The sequence below is a fragment of the Chelmon rostratus genome, chromosome 10, assembly GCF_017976325.1.
Source record: "Chelmon rostratus isolate fCheRos1 chromosome 10, fCheRos1.pri, whole genome shotgun sequence".
In the NCBI taxonomy this organism is placed as follows: domain Eukaryota; kingdom Metazoa; phylum Chordata; class Actinopteri; order Chaetodontiformes; family Chaetodontidae; genus Chelmon; species Chelmon rostratus.
The window spans coordinates 6865928-6889320 of NC_055667.1; the positions used below are offsets into that span (position 1 = coordinate 6865928).

At 41.0% G+C, this 23393-nt stretch overlaps 1 protein-coding gene across 1 annotated transcript in view; it reads right to left on the reverse strand.

Moving 5' to 3' along the window:
• Positions 1 to 21442, reverse strand: part of mtor (mechanistic target of rapamycin kinase) — an 82348-nt gene extending 60906 nt beyond the window's left edge. Inside the window, exons 1-21 of the mRNA XM_041945081.1 lie at positions 21319 to 21442; positions 20749 to 20891; positions 20320 to 20428; positions 19908 to 20140; positions 18192 to 18392; positions 17969 to 18103; positions 17614 to 17889; positions 16258 to 16366; positions 15813 to 15996; positions 15335 to 15463; positions 14831 to 15075; positions 13767 to 13976; positions 13325 to 13530; positions 12334 to 12456; positions 11887 to 11970; positions 11028 to 11120; positions 10414 to 10548; positions 9664 to 9793; positions 4404 to 4654; positions 4147 to 4233; positions 2301 to 2468 (exon numbers count right to left, since the gene is read on the reverse strand). Of these exons, the coding sequence (XP_041801015.1) occupies positions 2301 to 2468; positions 4147 to 4233; positions 4404 to 4654; positions 9664 to 9793; positions 10414 to 10548; positions 11028 to 11120; positions 11887 to 11970; positions 12334 to 12456; positions 13325 to 13530; positions 13767 to 13976; positions 14831 to 15075; positions 15335 to 15463; positions 15813 to 15996; positions 16258 to 16366; positions 17614 to 17889; positions 17969 to 18103; positions 18192 to 18392; positions 19908 to 20140; positions 20320 to 20428; positions 20749 to 20877 (3237 nt within the window). The 5' untranslated portion in view covers positions 20878 to 20891; positions 21319 to 21442. The remainder of the gene's footprint in view (positions 1 to 2300; positions 2469 to 4146; positions 4234 to 4403; positions 4655 to 9663; positions 9794 to 10413; positions 10549 to 11027; positions 11121 to 11886; positions 11971 to 12333; positions 12457 to 13324; positions 13531 to 13766; positions 13977 to 14830; positions 15076 to 15334; positions 15464 to 15812; positions 15997 to 16257; positions 16367 to 17613; positions 17890 to 17968; positions 18104 to 18191; positions 18393 to 19907; positions 20141 to 20319; positions 20429 to 20748; positions 20892 to 21318) is intronic.
• Positions 21443 to 23393: the final 1951 nt, after the last annotated feature.

A 23393-nucleotide genomic window follows, 5' to 3' on the forward strand; every position in this document is an offset into this window, starting at 1 on the left:
GGGAGGACATTTTAAAGACACTTGGTAATCCTAGGAAAATTAAGTTATCTACTCAAATAACAACTCAAATCTGACATACGATCTTTTCAATCTAATTAGTGGGCTTTCTCCACCAGATATATCACACACAAGATGTCACTTTTTCCCCATCAATCACTACAGCTGTCCAATGTCTACGGAAACGGGTGGTCAACTCAGACTTAACAAAAAAACAAAGTTACATAAGACATTATTTAGGGTCATGCTATACTGGGACATACATTCTATTGCTTCACTGCCATTATTAATTAAGGGGGCTTAACTTTAACTCTTCTATATTACAGCTCCCTTTAGTTCTAGCTATTTTAGTAAGGGCTCATCATAATCCAACTACAAGCTCAGCAATTTTTAATCTTCCTATACATCTTCCTTTTTAACAGGGTTAGTTCTGCTTGGTGAATCCTTACCGCACAGTCAGACCAAAATCCAACAGGCAAAATTTACTTGCGTGGTGTGGCCAAAAGCTAGCAGCAGTCCACAAACTTGTTCCCTATACAGCATTTTATGACACCTTTTACTCTCATCAGCCTTTGTCACTGTACCGAACCCACTGCAGCCACACAGCATCCCATCCCATCTCTCAAACTCGTTCAACATTGGAGAGTCTCACAATTTCATGTGTCAAAGTCAATCAGACTGAACTGAGCAAAGCCCCCCATTCCACATGGAAATGAATGATTCAGAATGATGCTCAGATTTTTAAAAGATTACGTTTAAATTCAGTTTTAAAACACACTGAGTGCTTTGTTGTGGCCTAACATGCCTGCTGAATGCCTTTCCTCACAAAAAATCTGAAAACTGGTTTTGTACATATTTTAGAACCTGCATTGTTTATATCCATGTTAGCTAGCTAGCTAGCAGTCTTCTCCCCTGCTGTTACAGGCGCATGGCTGCATCTTTAAGCATTATTGCCACAAACTACTAATACTTGGAATAGCTTTACGCTGTCATCAGGAATGTGCATTGTATGGCCTGCGAGCTTGTGCTCATACAGGGGCCCACTCTTAAAAACACTGCTCCATGTCGCTAACGGTTGTCAAAAGAAACACACCGTACCTTTAAATCTCAAGTCAATATTCAAACGTTAGCTTTTTTGTTAATAGAATGACTGCATGACTGATCAGTTCTAACAGATTATTCAATGTAATTAGTTAAGACTCAAATAATTATACTAAAAGTAAGATGCACAAAATAGAGGAAAAACTGTAAATAGAATCCAAAAGAATTGCAAACAGTAAGAAATACGCATGAAAACATGCTGACAGTCTCTGTCCATATTTAGAATATAGATGCCAGGCTACTATAGGTTTTCTCAGCGCATCATCATTTGATTTAGGCAGGACTGAATAATTCAAATCCATGTGAACTGGAAAGCAAGAGTTAAAATAAGGTTCGAACTCAGGGTAAATTATGTAAAGGGAAGTGACAGTAACTGCACAAAATGGAAAATGTTGCATTGCTCGAGGACTTGGAACTTGACGTAATATGCTGGAGTGCATCATTAAAAAGTACACACACCGAGGTCTCTCTAGTGATGATACTGCTCATGCACTGAGCCACAGCAGGCAGTCGGCTCTGTTTTTATTGTAAGTATTTTCAAATGACTCAATTTCTTTTTATTTCAGCTATTTCTCTGCAATCTGCTGAGTAAGAGTTTGCGGCAGCATGAACCTGTTTCCGAGCAGTATTTTATGTTTGTTAAGCCTCTGCTGAGGGCTCTGAAAGCACTTTTTATTTTCAAAGCTTGTTCCAGCTGTTTGACCACAATTTCAATTCCAGCCTTACTGGATTCACTTCTGTAACCTCTCAGATTGTCAAATCTTTAATGTTTTTGATTTTTTCAATTATTATTTTTTATGTTTATATTCCTTATTCGTCCCTGAGGAATTCTGTAAGTTTTGCCGCTGCAATAATTGAATTTCCATAGAAGTTGTTGAAATGTAGTCTCATCTGCAGTTCTGACATGTTGAATTTCCATGCATCACAGTTGAAGCCTCAACCTGTAATTATTCTGATGGTATAAATTAGACTTGTAGATGTAAAGAAAAAAAATGAAGTCCTGTGAATCAATTTAGGAGTGAGAGCTGCTTTTTCTTTGAACTCTGGTGGTTGGGATGCCTTTCGGTATACACTTTTACCACAATTTGTATTTTTGTGTTCATGGAAAATAATGACATACATTCCTTCAGCCAGGTGTGGGCCTTTAACCGCGCAGCAGGGTTGGTGGTTTTGTCATCTAAACTGCACCACGTTGCACTCACCTTCATGGTAACACTGCGCCCGGTGCTGTTGTCGTGCATGAAGACACGCAACATGTGTGGGATAAGTTGAGGCAGGTAGAGCTTGAACTCTCCACCAAGCGCCACCACAATCTGCTCGATCAGAAGGATGATGGTGTTTTGCATGGGGTTGTTTGGTGTCCAGTACTCCTGCAGGTCACAAAATCACAAGTTGGCATGGATTAGCATAGCATGATATGAGGTATTTCTTCAAAAACTGAAGGAACACTGTCCTTGCTTTGCATAGCACACAGGCTAAAATATACTATACAGGTCTAAAAGGATCTAAAAGGAAAATACCATCAGGCAAATGCACACTACAGAATTTCAGACTATGATCATTCACTCTCCAAGCTCTAATATTACATGTTGACAAGAATGAGTTAATCATCTTACTGAACAACAGTTAAATAATATTAGCAGGTCGGACTACATAGAGGCCAAAACTGTCCTGAAGTGTACAGTGTGATCTACAAAACTAATAACGCCTAAGCTGACAGGCAGATGTGACCGTTGCAGTAGTTAATGCGTTTGTCCTAAATAAGAGTGACCTAAATCAAAACGTGTCCAACTTCTGAAAATAAATTTTTACAATATTCAGAGGGTACATCCAAAGCACTTAGCACAAAGCACGACCTCATCCACCCTGCTCTCGTATAGTTCTGAGGGTTTGTGTGGGTCTGAGGAATTGGGTCAAAATGTGTTTCCATCGATGAGCGTGAGTGTGAGAGAGACTTCTGGACAGATTTCCCGCTGAAAAATACGAAACTTTGACGGGCCAGAGGCATAGAGGGAGCATCACGATACTAGATGGCAAGGAATGGAGAAAATTTCCTGTCAACTGGGACTGACATCATGTCTTTGTGAGGCTTATGACACTGTTTTGAAAAATCTGGGCATAGTGACTGTGTACATTAGAGATAATAGCAATTGGAGTTAAGGTGAAAGACTTGGAGTCACGCAATATGTCAATCAGTCAATGGGCTTCAGCTGTGAGATCTGCAGAGGTGTTTTGTCAGGGACCAGAGGTCTCAAGCAGCCCCCAACTTCCTGCTTTCCCTGCCCGTGGCAGCTGACTAGAGAGCAAGTGAGTGTACATCCTGAATGGCTATTCCAGCCCCCTCATCTGGATGCAGGAGCTGAGCCGGAGAAAAAAATGAATAGATTCTTTGTTTCGCCCGCCATTTATTAACTCAGAGGGACTCGAGGTGCAGCGGTCCAGCTCTCTCAATTACTTTTCTCAAGAAGGAGTTACGGCCATTGCAAAAGTGTCGGTAACAGTGTTACGAAGATTCCGATACAAGGACAGTCATACGATATTATGTGCTCTGTTATATGATTATGTGCTAGACAACTGTGTTTGTGCAAGTGCAAGGGCTATAGCTTTAGCAGTTGTTCCACATCATGTGATAAGGGGGAATGTCAGGAGGTCTCACCAGTTTCCTCTTAAGAATGAATCAGACAACGTAAGTGGAAACGTACTGTTGTTAGAAAGTGTCATTTTAAACAATGAGCCAGACCGAAGGGGAGAGGAAAGAGAACAGCATCCATATACAAATAACATGATTTTCTCATTCTCCCAGTACCACAGCCTCTTTAATCTAGTTAGTTAAGTACCACACCACACGATGTGTACTGCTGTGTGACATGGGGAAAGACTTCATCCAGGGGCCCTGAACACATTACCCCTAATGAGGATGGTGGCGAGCACAACTGAGCGCAATTAAGAGTTTGCAGCTGTTTGCCTGACTCACAGGAAAATAAGAGGGGCTGGATGATCAGTGTGGGGGGGTGGGCGGGGGGGTGTTGTGTTGACACAGTCACTCACTCTGATGAGGGTGAAGATATCATCCATGTAGGGGCGGATGTGGATCTTCACAAAGCACACCACCATTCCCATCTGCTGGAAGAGGAACTGGAGAACAAAAAGAGGACAGAAAAAAAAGTGAGAGATTTGCCGTGAAAGTAACTGATATTATTAATATATCAGTTACTTTCTATAATTAATGATATATATTAAGTAGAGGTGAACAGATTGCCAAACAACCAGGCAGCAGCTTTCTTCTTATTTGTAGTGCTACTTACCTCTCGTATACTGGCATCACAGACCCGGATGACATTGAGGAAAGTGGGCATGACCTGAGGCAGAAACTGGACACACTTCAGGCCCAGAGACTTAAAGATGAAGGTGACAGCCTGGACCACCATAGTATGGTGGTTGGATAGTGAAGGGTCTCTAAGGATGCGCATCAGGGTGACTATTGCCACGGCAGGGTAAAACTCATCCAGGGGAAGGTTGCCCATGTTCACTAGCATCTCACTGGTGCTGTAGTCCGCTGTAAGAAAATAGAGGTTTTTGCTACAAATTAATATGCAAATATGCACAAGATATATACTCAGGAGTTGTTTTCTTTGAAATCCGCATTTCCCAACAAGTGGTAACATCTAAAGGACACGGTGCAGAGAAATGCAGCTTCTTTTGCTAAAATTCTAAAGACACAACTTTTAAATGATGCATTCAGACAGTCCTTATCCAAATTGAATACAGCATAAAAATCTTTAATACAATAGGAAGAATTAATTTGTTTCTGGATAAGAAAACCCAATCTGTACTTCTCCCACCCTAAACATTTGAGAAAAAAATAATATAACTAACTAAACACTATGAGTTAAGGATGGAATTTCTGCATTTTGTTTGAGTGAAGTCTGCTGTGTTGTTCAACCAATCATAATAGAAAACACAAGCACTAGAGATGTGAAACACCCGTTAACCCTGTGACATGCTTGGAAAATAATAACGACTTAACAGAAGTTACTGTCTAGTGTAAGCCTTGTATTAAAAAGAACTGGTTGTTTGATTTTTGGTAGTGAGGAAAAACTCTTTTTTTTCCTTTAGATAGCAAAACAATGCTTCTAGCTCAATTTTTAAGCACAACAGCTGTCCATTTAAACTACTTCTGCCTTTTCCAAATGTGATCACACCATCACAAGTATTGGAGCTTATTTTGCAACTATAAATCCAAATCCAACTATAACTTCATCCGCCCAACCCTTGTGACTATGTAGGACAGATGGCTACGCTGTTATGACACTCAAAGAACATTATTCAGGCAATAACTCTCCAGTGTGTAAGTTTGAGTACATCAATGATGATTTATTTTATCCCAGACACCCTCCCCCTCCATTCAATCCAAATCAACACCTACTTCACAGTACATGCAGCTGAAAATGCTTCTAGTGCTGGCAATAAAGTCTGACAGCAATAATGGGCTGATGGGAGAGGAGAGCTGATATTGTTGGCCTGTTGCTGCTGGCCACTTGTCAGTCCTGGCACCGGCCTATATTGTAGCATTGGACAACAAATCAAATCAGGATTTCTTTTTTTATATAAAATGAAGCTTGTCTGGAGTAGTTGATAACTGTGCTCTTTGTGTTCAGTTGTTTAAACCCCAAGTACAACTATGGAAAAATAAACCGCCAACAGTGCGGTTTCTCTTTTTGGCTATTTTCAATCTTGTTTGGTAATTATGAGGTAATGGACAATGATACTGGTTAAAGCAGTTACATAAGTTTTGGTAAGGTGAGTTAAAGTCATGGCTGAGAAAGGATATTAGTGGTGCAATGGTTCTGAAACAGACACTGAAACCACAGCACAAAAGTCAAACGTCTCCAATCGTGGTTCCGTCCTCTGTGCCCCAACAGCGTTCAGGCAGCCTCAGACCAAAGCAATAACTAATGGTATAAGAGTGTCTATTTCTGCAGAAATGTGACCATACTCAGTGTAATCAAGCCAGGATTCATGCATTATCTCAAAGTCTTTGAGCTCTGCAGCAATCGTGTGGGCGTGTTAGTCAGTCTGTGTGCTAACCGATATAAACGAGCACAAGCTGCAGTTCAGGAATAATCAACAAGTCAAGAGTCTTACAATGGGTGATTACTGACATTTGCCATTTATTTTTTCTTAATGACAACATGACAGGATTTGGGTGCCTTAACTGTCACAGTAAGATTATAAGCCACTGTTGAATGTTTAACTTTTTTTTCCAAAATAAATGACACAAATGTTGTGTGGGGTATTGTGTCTGATAAACCTTCAAACTCATGAATATAACGTACAACTCAAAATGGCCCTCCTGCATTGTATTTCGTCTTCTCATGAGAACTGCAATCAATGCACCAGTTTCCTTTAAAGAGTGCCATTTTTGATCTGAACACCCAGTAATTCTCACCTTTAGCCTAACATTTAGGATATCCATGTGATTGGGCTTCAGGTGCAGGAAAATCTGAGGCGCCACACCAGGATTTCAGCAGTTATGCCCGGCATTAGAGAGTGCAATTGTTTTGTTTTGGGGTTTTTTTTGTAAAGCAATCAACAGTGATGGTCTTTTTTAGCATTTATAATGCATTTTTCATTTAAGTAAGTAGTTTTGTTACTGTTTTTTTGTGACAGGCTATGTAAATGAGGTCAGTCTGTCCATTTATCTTTGGAGAGCTATTGAGTTTTACAAGGCATCTGAGAACACAGACGTCTGGTATTCAGCGTTTCACAGGCCTTCTGCAGGAGTACAGTTTCAGCTGCTCCAGTTGTCTTCCTTAAGACTCTGGACTGCAGACATAACAGATTGGCAGAGAGATTGCAGGCTAAAGAGGGTAGCTTTGCTTTTGGATCTTTTAGTATTCCAGCCTTCACCGAGTCAAGATAAATGACAGTGATTTATCATGAGAACCAGAAGCAAAACTTTAGGTTCACGTGTACCTGTACAGCCCACAAGCAGATACCAGTGTAGCTAAGTGAGGCAGCAGGACTGCAGTAATTCAGGCTTCGGCTCTACAGGAAAAGCCATAACAACAGATGTACATACAGCAATGCACTATGAGGGAATACACACTGTTTCATCAGTTTTATGACCCTGATGTCTTGTAGTGATGTGCTTGGTCTTGTTTGAAGTCAGGTGAGGAGATGGTTCTAGCCACTGACCTCCCACATAACAAAAACATGCTGTCAAATGTTGCTCATGCTCCAGACGCTCACCCTGACAAATCTGCCAACAGATGTACAGCCTCCAATTCTGGTCACAGTCCATTTCGCTGAAGAACAAACTGGTAAAACTATTACCGTACTGTCCAAGGTCACATTCTGAGACACATGACTGGAGCAGACAAGTGGAGACCTGCATTCTCCATACACAATGCACATGACGACAGACAGACGAGCATCTTTTATTGTCACTGTTATGAATTTTCAAGATCTCCAGAGGATGATGGCCTTTCACTGACAGTATCCATCATAAAGAATGTCAAAACCTCTTGAATTACTATGAGAGTTTCTGTAGTTAGAATCGCAGTCAACAGAAGATAAATCCTCATGGATATGGATACCCTTACTTACAGTACATTAAGAGCCAAAACAACCTGAGTCAGTGTTTTTTGCTATGGGTGTCTAGCACTTAATATAGCGGGTGAAAGTCAGGGGAGAAAGAAGGGTGCTGGGAAAGAATATAACCCAGATGTGTAACCTGGTATAACTAAGCAATTACAGTATTTTCATATGAATATATCTCTCTGGAGAGAAAATGCCAGGGTAAGAAAATGCCTCTGAGGTTTCTTTCAGGTGCAAACAGCTCATAATTTCTCATCAAACATATTGACAAAATAGACTAAGACAGCAATAGAAAAAAATTATACATCAGTGTGCAATAGGACAATGAATAATTTAGCTGATGTGGTTATACATTTAAGCATATATTGACTACATCAGTAATCAACCCACGGAAAAAAAAACAGTGATGCCAATCATTCATTATTAGTCTATCAAACAGATGCTTGAAGAGTTGTCTGTCTAAAGTGGGTCACCTTAAATTAAATCTCTCTCCTCTAAAAGATCCCACGCCATTTGTAGCAGTTATATTTCCGTCTGAACTGAACCCTCATTCTGAAGGTGGTTAAGAAAGCTGTAGGTCAGACCGAAGCCAGAAATTTGATCCACAAGGTCGAAGGCTCCAACAGATCGAACACCTAATGCCATAGTTGCTGCTGACTTTTCAAATGCAGCAGCAACAAAAAATGTCTAAAAATTGCGTTTTGTCTTGAGTGCACAGACACTGAGCTACATTTCTAATTAGCTGTAGATTTATGAAATGTAAAAGAGCGAAGCTGTACAGGATAATTATAAGTGCTTTAGGCCAGACAGAATATCACTGGTTTATGTGAGCCAGACTCAGCAATTCAGATAATTGAAGATGAAATCAGTTCCTCTCTAGAGGGATCATATTCTAACGAAAGAAAGATTGTGCTGAAAGGTTGCAAAGGTGTGCTTTACTCACAGTTCTTTCCACAGAACTGACTTGTGACTAATGGAGAGGATTCTGTGTGCACATTCACATTTAAATATGCAACCATTTATGAAGATCACACCTGCACAAATGGTTAAAATATCTATCCAGTGAAGTGTGAAACACCTCATATCGCTATGAACAGCTGTTTTATCAAATGTATAATCTGTGACCCTCTTTTCTATTCACATCAGCTGTTTTGCATCACTAAATTATTCATTAGTGTGACAAAAATGGATGCAATCTTTTAGCTGGCATTTTATCAATCTGAATGTTGCAGGAGAACTGATGAAGCAAATATGCCTTGTTTCACATCCCAGATGCCTTTTCTGAATGACATTTACATGCATCTTTTAAAATGCAAACTGTCACTTCATAAGTTTTGTGACCTTTACAGTCTATCTTTAAGAAGTGAGTTACTGTGTAGGCCTGTTGCCAGATTTGTGCACTTCCTGGTAGTGATCTGATTGGTTGTATTTATGTAGAGACACACTATATCTGTTTTTTATAGTGTACAAACATATCTAATCACCTCTCACCGCTTCTGGAGAGGTTTAGAGTTGAAAGGTGTCAGAAAGGCTGATACAGGCCATGCCTTAGTGAGAACGTTTCATTTAAATTACTACCTAAACAAGAGACTGATATAAACCATGAAAAAAAAGTCATCATATTCATTATGATGAATGTTGGAAGTCCAAAGCCACAATAACACCAGGTCCTTTATATATAGACGCTTTACAACACTATCCATCAGGCTCTCTCTCTCTCTCACTCGCACACTCACACACACACAAACCCTAGGGTTCCCAATGGACCAACCCACACAGTGAGATTTAAAAAAGGTTCATGTTGATTTAGAGACTTTCCAGCTGCTGCACTGAGAATTTAATACTGCTGTAACTTTGAGGAACAAAAATAAAACTTTAAACTCATCCATATTTGGACTCTTGGTGAAAAATTACAACTAAAATTGTTCCCAAAACTGTGATTGGTAATGCTGATCGCAGGCCTACCTGAGTCCTGACTGGACTTGGACTCGGAGAGACTGACAGCGGAGGCATCTCGTGACTGGTCAATCATGCCAATGTTCACTTTGTGCTTGTAGGGGTCCAGAGCTCCAAGGAGACCCAGCACACGGATGGCCTGTTGGAAATGCACAGTACACACACAGATGGCAATCCTCCACTAAATTTTGATTGATTGTAGTACAGAAATCTTCATTGATACTTGACTTTGATTCAACTACCAATGTTTAGAAACATATCTAAGATCATGGTTGAAGCATTCAAAAAAAAGGATATTCATAACAAAGTACAAAAGTATACAGCAGAATAAATAGTCAACCTAGACTACGCCGAACCAGATTTAGAATTTATTAGCGTGGATCCCAGGACCATGGCCTCATGCCACCCACCATACACAGTGACAAAGGTCTCTCTGAGACCCATGTAATGTAACAGGCGAGGGAAGAAACTTTGACAATTATCGCTTACATCACAACTCAAGACTTAGGAAAAAGTTCCATGCTCGTAACTATGATTTGGAAAATGTGCATAGCCTCATACTGTATGTGTTCATGTGATTATAATTCACCAGTCAAAGTCAATACATCCATATAGACCTTCATTTGTTTAGTATATGTTGACAGGTAGGGTTTCTGGCCTCATAATGAGTCACTTGACGACAGAGTTAGGTTCACGTTGCTGCTAAGTAAACTGTGGGGACGAAGGGTTAGGAGCCAAGATGGAAGCACCGGTCCATACCTCTCTCCTGATGCCCTGGTTTTGTTCTGTTTTGAGGAAGTTGAGCAGCACCTCCAGAAGGGAGGGGTACTTGCGGTAGGGCTCCACGACATAACCTGTACTAGCCACCTGCTGGCCCAATGTCCACAGCGCCACCTGGTGGAAAGTCAGATGCAGATTCTCTTTGAACAATGCCACTGATAAAGCACAATGTTTCAGGTGTACTTTTCTTTGCAATGTCATCTAACTATCTTTGTAATAAAATGCTACAAAAGTTACTTATCACCAGGTGTAAATAATAATTCCAGCTATTAATCTTGTCTGCTTACCCCTGCCATCAATTCAAGATAATTTTCATTGCCCTATTGATAAGCCATTGGTTGATACTTTTGAATGATCCCACCCTATCGTTAGCTCCTATTTAAACTGGAAGTACCAGAAGCACAATGCTCTCAAAATGCTTTCTGAGTGACTTCAAATGTTTCCAGAAATTCTATCCAGTTATGTTTACTAAAGGAGACATGTATTTACTGTACTGAAGAAATAAATATTTTTCAGAACTTGGAGTCATGCTGAGGAGAAATGACGAAATAAATTAGAACCAGATGAAGCAGATACTCATTTTCAGGACATACCTGTCGTTTGGCCAATGAGGAGGAGTCCTGTAGCATGTCCATGATGATTGGAAAAAGTTCGTCCATCCACTTCCTCATTTCCAGGCCACTCACCTGACAGGGTAGACACAGGAGAACCAATCAAAACTGAGCAAGTCTCATAATCTGTCCAATTTTCTGTCACTAAGACCTTCTGAACTCTAAAAGGGACTGAATAATTTTTACATTAAAAAGGCTAGTGATCCCAATCAAGCTGACCATATCAAAAATCGCCCTTATGTGCAGATTTTAGACGTTATTACAGCATTTGTCAAATTATTCTGATGGAAATTTTTCTGTGCTTTCAGTCCATTCATCTTTGTCCCTGGTCAGATCCGTTGGTGTAGGAGAGATGCAACATTTACTAAAATGTGTTTTTTGATATTCCCAATACGAGCCACCAAAATCAGACATTTGCAAATCTACACATAGGGGCGTGTATACAGCTTGAGCAGCTGGGTATCAGCCTCTTCCTGCACTGAGTCAACCCTGAACACATGGTCTACCTGAGCATCTCCTGCACTCTGTCTGAACCACCACAAACTCTGCCTGCCTTTAACTGGGCTTTCCTGACTCTTCTGCAGGGGCTGCTGAACAACCTGGATAGGATAGAGTAACGCACAAAGTCTTGGGTGGGGCTCTGACCTGTACTTTCCACCTCAGAAAAGGACAAGTTTTGAAGTTGTTAAAGTGAGAGACTCAAAAATGTAATAATATGCACAGGAGTGAGCACAGCAAACAACTCTGCTCAGATTTATTTGGAAGAGAATCAATATGAAACACAGGCTAAGACTGTCCCACAGAACTTCAAGTTCAATTAAAACATTAAATCCAGCCTTACCTGAGCCAACTCGCCGATGGTTGCAAGGACACTAATGACCACTCCAGGGTTGGGGTCTGGGTCTTTCAGCTTGAGGATAAGAGCCTGCAAAAGTAAAAGGTAGCAGAATCAATTAACCTACCAAACCCCACGACTCCCCTTACATTTCATAATCAGAAAAAAAGTCTGAATACTTCGGAAAAGACTGTAATGGACTGGAAAGAGTCCTCCATGGATTTAGCATTGCATGCTCCCTTTGAGGGAACAAAAGGCTTCATCCAACTTTTTTCACATATGCAGACGTACTCTCCAAGACCCATAAATGGACTTCAATGTGTAAAATCTGTAGAGTTCAGCTTTATGCTTTTACTTATTCAGAGACAGTCTGCTGAGTACCCATGTTCCTCTCAAGTAACAGCCTGGTTTACACGCATACACCTTCACAATTGCAAACTAGCAGAGTTGTACCTTGAGGATGGGCTCCATATATGGCCGTATGAGACGAGGGGCGTTGGAGACCAGGTGACCAAGCATACGAGCACTTTGCTCTTTGTTCCTGCCGACACCACTGTGCTCCAACTCTGTCAAGATCTGCAACAAATTAAAAAAAAAAAAAAAGTATAACACACCCACACTTCTATATCTTAAGCAAATCTTAATGAGCTTAATTCACAGTATACATAATTGTATGATGGAGGTAACACCATGATGAAAACCTTTACTAGGTATTATACAGGAATGGGGTGCTAAGCTGTGTATAATACCATGGCCTTTGCTGCCCTCTAATGGTGTCCCATTGAAACAACAGACAACAAATGACCTTTTCAAGAAAAACAAGCAGGCATTGATAAATGTATCTGATGGCAAGGATCTAAATAAAAATATATACATTGCATTTCTATTTAACATCGTCTCATTTATTGGAATAACCAAACTGGAAACCATATTCATTTATGAAAAAACTTTCACCAATGTCTTGGACAGAATGTTTTAATGATTTCATCTACTCAAGAACCTCTTCAATTGATTTAATTTTGACAGTGGGCTAAAAAGTAGAAACATCAAAAAAAGAAAAAGAAAAAAAGCTCTATCTTTCATTTGACTCAATGCCCCTCTGTGGATTTTTTCAGTGATTTTAGCATATTTCAAATTATCAGGATGGCATGAGCTTTTAGCCAAGACATTTTTTCCTCCATGTCCATGTTGATACGAAGCTATGCTCGCATAACCTGTGGACTGGATAGACTGAAGCCCTGCCCTGAACTTCAATAACTAAAACCTGTCAGCTGTTAAACATTGCATTGGCCTCTGTGGGCATGTCAGTGTACCAATAATGTTTTCAGTTTAACAATTCAGGAGCAAACTCACCCAAATGGTAAAGAAAAAAATCCATATAGGACCTTCAACACAGTAAATCATGAAACTACACGTAGTGTGCTATCTGCTGTGCTTTTCCTACCTGGATGAGCATCTTGCGTAGGAAGGGCATGACAAAGGCAGGGTTCATGCTGCTGAGGCGTCCGATTGTGCAGATGGCCAGCTCTCGGATCTCAAACACCTCATCGTTCAGTGCAACAAACAGGGCCTGCAAGTTCTCAGCCTGGGCAAGGTGAGCATCAAAACGCTCATCAAGAGATGCCAGCACACAGTACCGAATGTCTGGATCTGCAAGAGAACAGGGACAAGAAAAAGTCAGACAAGTCACCTCTCTTATCGTCACGGGTCATTAAAACAGGTGTGTATTGACACGTCAAAAGTGATATTTGTTTTAATCAATCATTGATTTTTGCTGAATTCTGTTATAATATTTTACAGAGGCCATGATACATGATAATCAATTAAAATAAAAACAATACTCCATAAATCCACATGATATTAGTACTCCGTTCCTCCCCCTTTACCTGGGTCGGTGATGCCAACAACAAGCAGCTTGCTGAGCACATCTGCAACAACCTGCACAGCGGTCTGGCTGACAACATGGCCGCTGATCAGATGGATGGAGGGCGTAAGGAGGCGTGAGCAGGTCCGAGCTGCCTCCATCCGGATTTCCTTATGTTCGCTGTTCAGGAAGTGATCAGCACAGTGGCGCACAAACTGGGTGAGGGAGTGTCCTGGTGATAGAACAAAGCGTTACAATGATCCATGAACTGGGAGATGCATTTTTGAATCCACGTAAAAAAAAAATAGATCAGCAATGACTTGTTTCTGCAGCACCAAAATGCAAACCCACCCCATCGTCCACTACAGGATGACAACATGAGATGTAATTGTTTCACCACAGGCTGCTGTATGCAGCACAAGCCTAGAAACTATTAAGTAACCATGGTGACTGAGTATTTTCATCCCCCAACTGAACTGAATTTCCCTTCAAAACATCCAACCCAAAGCATCAAAGCAGCTTAGCATATTTCAACAATACTTGTAATAAACACAAATCTTGTTCCACCCTAAAAATATAAGGCAATAACTCAACTTGAAAGGGGAGTAATTTAAAACAAATGACAAGTGTCTAGGAATATGTAGTATTTTGATTCAGGGGTAGGCTTTCTACAGCTGTATGGGTCCAGTGCGTCAACACAACTGCTCCAGACATTTCTGCAGTTCACTTAATGTTTTCTTACAGAGCATGTGCTCTCCCACCCTTGTGGGGAGAGCACATGCTGCATCTAATGGTTTATGTCTTCAATTTAAAACCACACTTTTTCTAACTTCACCAAATTTGCAGTGTGAAGCACCGAGGCATTACTTCCATCAGTTATTTCATGCGCCATAATTTTTGAAAGCTGTAATTCCACTGCCTACACTTGAAAATGATTTTTCTTTTCTGACAGAAGCAAATTTAAGCTGAATGGAGTTTGGAGCATTAGAACAGAACTGGAGATCTGTGCATGTCTTTCACTGTGTGGATTTTCTTTAGCTGAAAATGAAACAGCCCTGCTTTAAAACTGTGTCTGAAGGTTCTTGCCTTCAAACTCAAAGCTTCCCAGTGTGCGCAGGGCCAGCGTGATGCTGCCTACATCACTGGCCTCGGGGATGTTTGTGAGGCTTGGAGAGGCCAGCTGGTGAGCAAGGCCTTTGGGCATGCCGGGGTGACGCAGCGGCTTATGCATCAACACCAGAGAAAGCATCTTCAGCAGACCGTCCTGGATGTCCTTCTTCAACTGGGGGATTTGACGGCTCAGGTCGTACAGCACCGCCGTCAGTGCAGGACTAGATGAGCAGGACGTAATTGACAAACAACCCAATATTAATATTGTGGTCATCTTTAGATGAGAATAAAGAAGCATGTTCTGGTGAGTTTATCAACAAATGTAACTTTAAACAACTAAGTAAGTGGAATACTTAGATAAGTGGAACTCTGGAGTAAAATCCTGCTACTTATAAACCCAGCCCAAAAATCCAACACAGTCAATGGTAAAACCTTGTTAGTTGAATTATTTAGCTTAGTGGTGAACCCATTCTGTCCTACCTGAGGCCCACAGCCAGCATCGGCTCCAGCAGCTCCTTGATGTCTGGCTGGATGCTGGGACCCATGGCTCTGGAAAGCATGCTGATACAGGTGAACACTGTGGCATCCACCTGCATGGTCTTCTGCCTCCTGCACGCATGGAAGACGAGAATGTGAAAAAACATGCACTAATGGAAACTCTCATTTTTAAAACAGGTCTACCACAGAGGAGACACTACCCAAAATATACATTTTACACATTAGAAAGAATCAAACTAGCCCTAAGAGCTTGAGGAGGGTCTTATCCAATATAACATTACCAAAAACTACAAAACTAGAATGGTTCTTAAAACGTGTCAAGCAACAATGATGAGAAACATAAAGAGACAGGATGTTAAATGACAGATCAAACATATCAACATCTCATTATGCATTATGAAGAAATATAATTTACTCTACACAGAGACTACAAACGGTTTCATGTTTTTAAACTACTGACTTGTGAGCGAAGTCCTTGGGTGGCAGGGCAGCCTTGATGATCTCAAGGACCTTTGAGAGGTACGGCTGGATTTCTGCCCTGACAGCAACTACCAGCAGCCCCAGGGCCTGGAAAGCTGCCGTCCTCTCCTTCTCCTTCTTCAGACAGCCCAGCAGGTAGCCCATAGTGTCTGACAGGTACTGGTCTGCACAGTGGACGGAACAACCAGTGCAAATAGTTAAACACAGATGTATAGACAGTAACACATACATCAACTGACTGGGAGTAACTACAAGCAATTTATTACACAAGCCTATCCATATCAGGAGAGAGGAGACCAAAAAGTATTGGGCATGATCTCTCTACATTACTTGTTCACAACCACCAAAGCAGCTCAGCAATCATAGTGATGAAAGATGGATTCAAACTGATCTTGAATTACAGTCAAACCATTCACTAGTCCCACCTGTAAAGATATGTGGCTGGAAGGCAGCCAGGCGTGGAAGCAGGTTGAGGATGGTCATCTGGATCAGAGGGTTTTTGCTGGTCCTGTATTTCAGCACCCACCGACACACCTGGACAAAACGCATAATAAAAGCTTCTGTCAACTGTGATTTATGTGGTGGTCAGGACAGCCCTGGCCTTGTGTTGCTGACCTCATTAAATATAGCTAAATCTATTCATAAGCCTGCTGCAATGTTGTGGAAGTTATGTGGAATTATTTCTAATATGAAATATACGTTTTCAACTCCTTGACTGTCATTGAGTCTATTGAGAACATACTAGTCCTATAAAGCAATTTGTATATGGTCATCGTCATGGATTCTTGACTTGATAAACCTCCTGGAAAGCAGAAAAAATAAAATAGTACTTCTGTGTTTAATTTGTTGTCAAACATACTTTAGACTACTTGTTCTCATCATTGCATTAAATACATAATCTAAGACTTGCCCCACATTTCCATCACATGGTACAGCAAGGCTCAACTCAACATGCTTTTGGTATCCCTCAACGTAGATGGGACTCTTCAGCCAATCATCACAGCAACGCCAGGTAAAAGTGCCATGACATTATCTTCAGCGTGATACAAACACCGGACATTCAGGATGTCCGTGCTGCAGTGTTGATAGACACAAGCCAGAGCACGCAGTTGAAATACAGCATCAGCGGCTCGTTGAAGCAACTAAAACAGATGGTTCCAAGACTAAAGTGAGAGTCAGAGAGTGAGGCTTAACAATCATCTTAACCACTACTGAAGCAATCACTCTAATTATTATATTAGGAGTGGACAAAATAACAGGAACACTTTTTAAAGTGATGCATTCCAATGCAACAAGATACACTATGGTCAATAAACACCTCTCTGGCAGTCTAAACAAAAACTGTACACTAAAACCAAAGATTGAAAAGCACCAGTCACTGGAGGTCTGCTATTCACCTATGGCCAACTTGCCTTAGCCCTCATTTTGGATTGAAACTCAATTTTAACTGCAGACACGAGGTGATGCAACAAAATTGAGAACGGCTGGGGTAGAGTGTAAACAGATTCTGCTATTTTTGAATCATGCATTTTTGTTTTCACTGAGATGGTATTTTAGTTACAATCTGTGTGCAAGCCATAAAACAAAAACACTAGGCTAAGTCACAGATAAAAGTGTAGAGCTGAAGAGTTTAATGTCCATCAAAGAAGTGTCAAAATTATGCTTTTTGATAAATAATAGTAATGTAGTAGAAATTGTTATCACAGTAACTGTGAGATAAAGCAGTTATAAACACAACTGTTGAATTCTTGGAAAAGCCAGACTTCTGCTGTAAAATCTACCTGGTCGAATCGCTCCTCCATCAGCTCACGGCAGTACCGACTCTCCACCAGTGAGCTTTTGGCAGGTACTGGTGTGGCTCCGAAGGTGAGGAAGCCTTGAGGCGTGCTGTAGCCCAGCAGGCCCAGGAGGGCGTTGGACTGCTGTGGCTGCACCGACTGGAAGCTAGTGAAGGGTGTGATGTGGCGGGGCTTTGTTCCAAATCCCATCAGCTCCTTGCAGTACTTATCATGGACCAGCTGCTGCTGTGTGATCTCCTCCATCTCCTCACGCATGCGCTGTCACAGAGACAAGACAGTGAGAGGAATGCTCCCCTTGCAGATGTGGGAATGTTTCCACAGTTCATTCAGCCCTCACCTCTCCTTCCATGCTGCTGATGCGAACCAGCTCATTCAGGATCAGAAGAGCACCATGGACCCTGTCATCACGATTCATTCCTTTCTCTTTGGCCAGAGTCTCATCGAAGCCTTTCTCTGCCTCCTCAAAGGTTTGCTGTCACAGAAAAGACAAACGCTCATGTTGCCTATTAAAAGGACAAAGGTTTCCCCCTGAGGAAACATACTTTGTTAACAACTCTTACTTTGTACCACTGTGGTTTCTGCATTTCCTTGGTCTCTCTCTGCGTTGTGAGGATGAGACATGCTCGCAGGGCAGATACAGCCCCTTCTCGGATGGCCTGCTTGGGGTCCCACACTGCATAAAATATGTTGTCAAAGAAGGGCTGCACTTGCTGAAAGAAGAAGGTGGGCGCGCTGACAGCCAGCTCCCTCAACACCAACACCTAGATAAGACAGATTATCATTTAATGACTTGTTTTGTAGTGTAGTGTATACACATGTCAATGTAGTGCTTTTACACTTCACTCAGTGTTATTAATATATTATAATAATTATATTACTCCAGGGCTCTACAATTCAAGCCTTAGAATTTATACCTTTCTTTAAGCAAGTTGTATGAAGTTGTTAAAATCCTGTCTCTCTCCTGAGGTTGTTTATCTGATGTGATGCACCCTTATAGCTGTCTTTGTGGGAATTCTGCAATAAAACTGAGAACTGGGAACCTTAAGATGTCGCTACTACATTTTGCTTCAACACAGTGCACTATGTAGAAATGGGAGGATGTTCAACCATGCATCACTAAGGAGAGCAAACTAAAGCAATATTTGAGGAATGTTTGTAAATGGCGTAACAATGGAAGAGACCAGGCAAAGTTTTTCACCAGCAGAACATCTTTGACCTTTCACTATCAGACACTCAAGTCAAGGAAAATGCAGCGAAAAGACCTAATCACATTATGACTGGATTATTAGTATACATAGTGTGGCAACAGAGTGTCTACTAATTAGAGCTATACTAGTTGTCTTAGTAAACTTTAGGCAAAAAAAAAAAAAAAAAACAGGCTGCAAACCAGAACATCTCCACTCAACTAACTGAGAAAGTTGAGTGGAGATTGTTTGCTCTCTTTGCTGGCAGGAAATTGAACAACCAAACATGAACAGACAAATCAAAACTTTAAAGGTCAATAAAAGGTTAATAATAGCATTTATTGCAATTATTTTGGTGGCCTCAAATGTTTTCATTTCTCCTGATGATGTCTTCACAGTCAGCATGGATAGCTGTCTACAGATATATCAGCGATCATTTTCTGTTAGAGGGACCAGATCCTGAGGCTTATTCTTGTGTCATATGAAAACTAAGTACACATATTTGAAAGTTTTCCAGTCTGAAAAAAAAGCCTTAATTTGATTTGAGCAGTTTCTATTTTTGCATTATTTCCTCTGTTCTTCATGTTTTCATAACAGGCTCCTCATTGCATCAGTTAATAATTGCAGAGAAGATAAGCATGGTCGGAGTTCAAGTCTGTCACAGAAACTTTCAGGAATCGCTCACATCTACTGTTCAACAACTGCAAAAACTCAAGCAAATCCATATATTCTTACTGTGAGAGTCTGTTGGCCAGGAAAGCAGTCATTTCAGGCTAGGTTTGAAACTGTTAAATTTGTATTTTGACAAGGACAGCAGGTCAAGTTGAGTGGTTTGGTACCAAACCCCAAAAAGACACTAGTGTTCTCCTTTACTGACAAAAAAACAACCCTGTCTCCTGAAGAGCAATGAGTGAGTTATCTATCCAGGGAAAGCTGTACCAGCCACAAATGTGCCTGGTGCTGCTTTACAAATGGGATAATCCTGTGTCAAACTGTCCTTTGCCCTCATCGCCATCACACATAAACACTGCGAAGAAGTGGTGGTATTTCAACAACAAACAACACAGTTCCAGCTCTCTGCTAGTCACTTACTGCAGCATGACGTCTGCCTTCATTTCTGTCTGCTCCCAGCCACTCCAGGGCCCTCTTCACCTCAAACTCCACATACTCAGCAGTAAAGGTGTCCCCTGCCATAGACAAGTGGCCCATAGCTTTAGAGGCCATCTCCATCACCACAGGGTCACTGGAGGGGAGCAGGTTGCGCAGGTAGTTGGCAAAGCGGCTGATCCTGGTGGCATTGCCTCCCTCGACTCCGATCAGACTCACTGAAACAAATTATTGAGAACATAATGTTTCAGACACATACTCCGGGAACAATTATAAACATTTTCACATGACATCCATCCAAGGCAGTAACTTATCTCAAACGAATTCCACCAGATCTTAAGTAAATCAAAAACGAAAGTACATTTTGAAATTTGGCATGTCAATGTTTACAGCTTACCAATGGCAAGAATCCCTCCTTTCTTCTCATTCACATCAGAGCTGGATACCAGCTCAAATATGTGATGGTTTAACTCATCGTAGAATGTGGTGGCTTCATCTTGGCTTAACTGGGAATGGCACAAAACCAGCATCACAAAAACCAGTAAGTAGGAAAAACAAGATTGGTGACAGTAACTAGCACCAACAATAACAAAGTAAAAACAAAAGCAGATGTCTAAAACGTCTACAGGGGTAGAGGAGAAACATTTCTGATCCCTGCACATTTTAGGCAATATTAAGTCAAACTGAAGTGTGGATTCACAATCAGTGTCAACAGCTGATCACTCTACAGTTCTTGAAGGCAACAACACTCAGTCAGTATACAGTGTATTGGAAGGATATCCTCATGGCAGATTTCTACTACGTCCATGTGTCTTTTCGCTGTTACCTCTCTGAGCTCTGTAGTTACATAGTGCTGCAGGTCTTTGGCAGATTTTGCTCTGGTATCTTCATTTCGACTCTTCAGCCCACTGACAAACTGTTGTAGCACAGTGGCTGTGCCTGACATGATCACCATTTGGATGACCTGATCTGTAAGAAGACAATGAAAAATGCTTTCTCTGGCAACGTTCTGGGTTATCAAAACACATGCAGCAAAGAAGAAAAATACCATACATGGGGAAAAATATTTGTCCTCAGTTGCTTACACAGGTCAATGTTGTTGTTAGCTGACGCTATAGCTAGCTAACGTGTCTGCTTAGCTAACGTTGGTCACAATTGTCAACGTTGCTAACAAGCAACATACCAAACAGAGACATTTCATTAATCTAGAGAAAGGTAGCATTTACACCACTCATACAAAACTGAACTGTCCAACCGGCATAGGTGAGGTCATAATTTAGAGTTTCGTAGGTGTATCATGCTGGTTCTGTTTAGCTAACATTAGCTTGTGCTAACGTTATTCTGTCTCATGTAGCATATTGTTAGCAAGATAGTAAAGTCGCTTTGTAACACTTACGTGTTTATACCAATATGTCGGCCAATTAACTGCTATTCGGCTTTTTCAGGGTATCTCTCATTGTACGACTGCCAGGCTAGCATGGGGCAGTAGTTAGCTATCGCTATGTTGAGTTGGACCGTCTCCAGCAGGCTCCATACGGCAAACTTCACAAGCGTCGAGCTGCGCCGAGTAGCCTGCGCAGAGCTGAACGCATGAAGCTCGGACGTGCACAGGTTTCAGACACTGATACTTTACACTTGTATTTGTCATATTTTATGCTTTATTCCTCTACATTACAGAGAGGGATACACGTGTGATATTTCCAGAGACGAGACATGTTTCATGTTTTACTCGCATAATTTGTATAAATCAGTAACTTCTAACACCACCTGAAATTGTTGCGAAAAGTGTGCGCTGATAATGCCCTCAAAGCACAAAGAATTGATGTCATTAATAACGTTATAGCTGCACTCCATCCGGGTCTTGGCTCACTGACATGGCTTTCAGAGGCACTTGAATACAAAAGAGTCATTATTTGCGTTTTGTGCGTTTCCTGCTATGATATGTCAACATGTCTGCTGTGAACAGGGTCTATAATCGAGGCTGGATTACACGGGGCTAATTGAGCAACTCCCCCAGGGCAACAGAACCCCAGGGGCCCAAGAGGCCCGGGCTCACCATGTGACTGTGTGGTTTCTACAGATTTAATTAAAATGTGTCAAAATGTAGTTTTAAGACTTTCATAATTTTAGTTTTGTATTTATGTGTTGCATATTTCAAAATAAACAACCACACAGAAATTTTGGGGGTTATCTGTTCTATCGCACACTACACAGACAGTAGGGCCCCAAGAGGGTTAATTCAGCCCTGCTAATACTTCTTTACCTGAATGTTGCATTCAGTGGTCAGTAAGTTTCCATTGACTCAATCAGCAGTTCTTCAATGTAGTATTCTGGTTTTATTGTCATATGTCAAGTTACTCACTTTCTACACTTTCACTCACTTCTATGAAATTCTTTTTTTTTATTCCATAAAAAATAACCAGTAAAATAATTATCTTCTACTGCAATCTATCAAGTTATTTATTAAAAACAACTGGAGTTAATGGCACAACAAAAAGAGAGTAAAAGACATCAATAGCAAAAAAAAGAGGCACAGTAGCAAAAAGGGACGATAAAAGCAATAAATGATAATTATAAAATGATCAAATCAAAATATGTGGACAAATGTTCAAGTGAATCATAATAAATCTTTTAAGATCAATTTATATAAAAAAGAAGACTTTACTTGAAATACTAAAATCACAAACAGCAACCAAAGGCCTTTGGAAACATGTATTGAGTTTTGTCTTAAAATATGAATGAAGGAGGAACATTTGAGCTAAACTTGGAGGCTATTCCAAAGCTTTGGAGCTGCTACAGCAAAGGCATGATCTCCCCTTACCCTCGATCGTGATACAGCTTAGAGCTATTGTTCTGATGATGGAAGAGAGCTGGAGCTGGAATGGCCGGAGAAGTTCTGAGATGTAAAGGGGTGCCGGCCCATGTTTGGCTTGAAAAAATAAAAAAACCCTTAAAATCAGTCCTGTGTTTGACAGACAGTGCAGGGATGCTAGTACCGGTGTAATGCTGTCTCTTTTTCAGTTAGGGTTAAAAGTCTCGCTGCAGCATTCAGCTCCAGCTGCAGGTGATACAACGAGGACTGGCCAGCGTCCAGGTACAGATAGTCGCTGTAAACTAGCCCAGAGGAGATTAATGCTGTGATATAAACAGTCTTCATATCACTGAGAGGGAGGATGGAAGTGATGTTCCTGAGCTGAAAATAGCAAAGTTTCACACAGAGTTGATCTGTTGATCAAATTTTAGTGTCAAAGATGACACCAAGATTCCTTGCATGGGACTTGAGATACCAAGTTTTGGTGTCAATGGCCCCAAGTGTCTATCTGTACTCCCTGTGGTGTTGAGGGGACCAAATCACTTCTGTCGTGTTATCGTTCAACTGGAGACAGTTTTTTGCCATCCAGCATTTCACATCCTTGAGGCAATATTTGTATGTCATCAGTGTAACAGTGAGAAGAGACATTGTGATAGAGC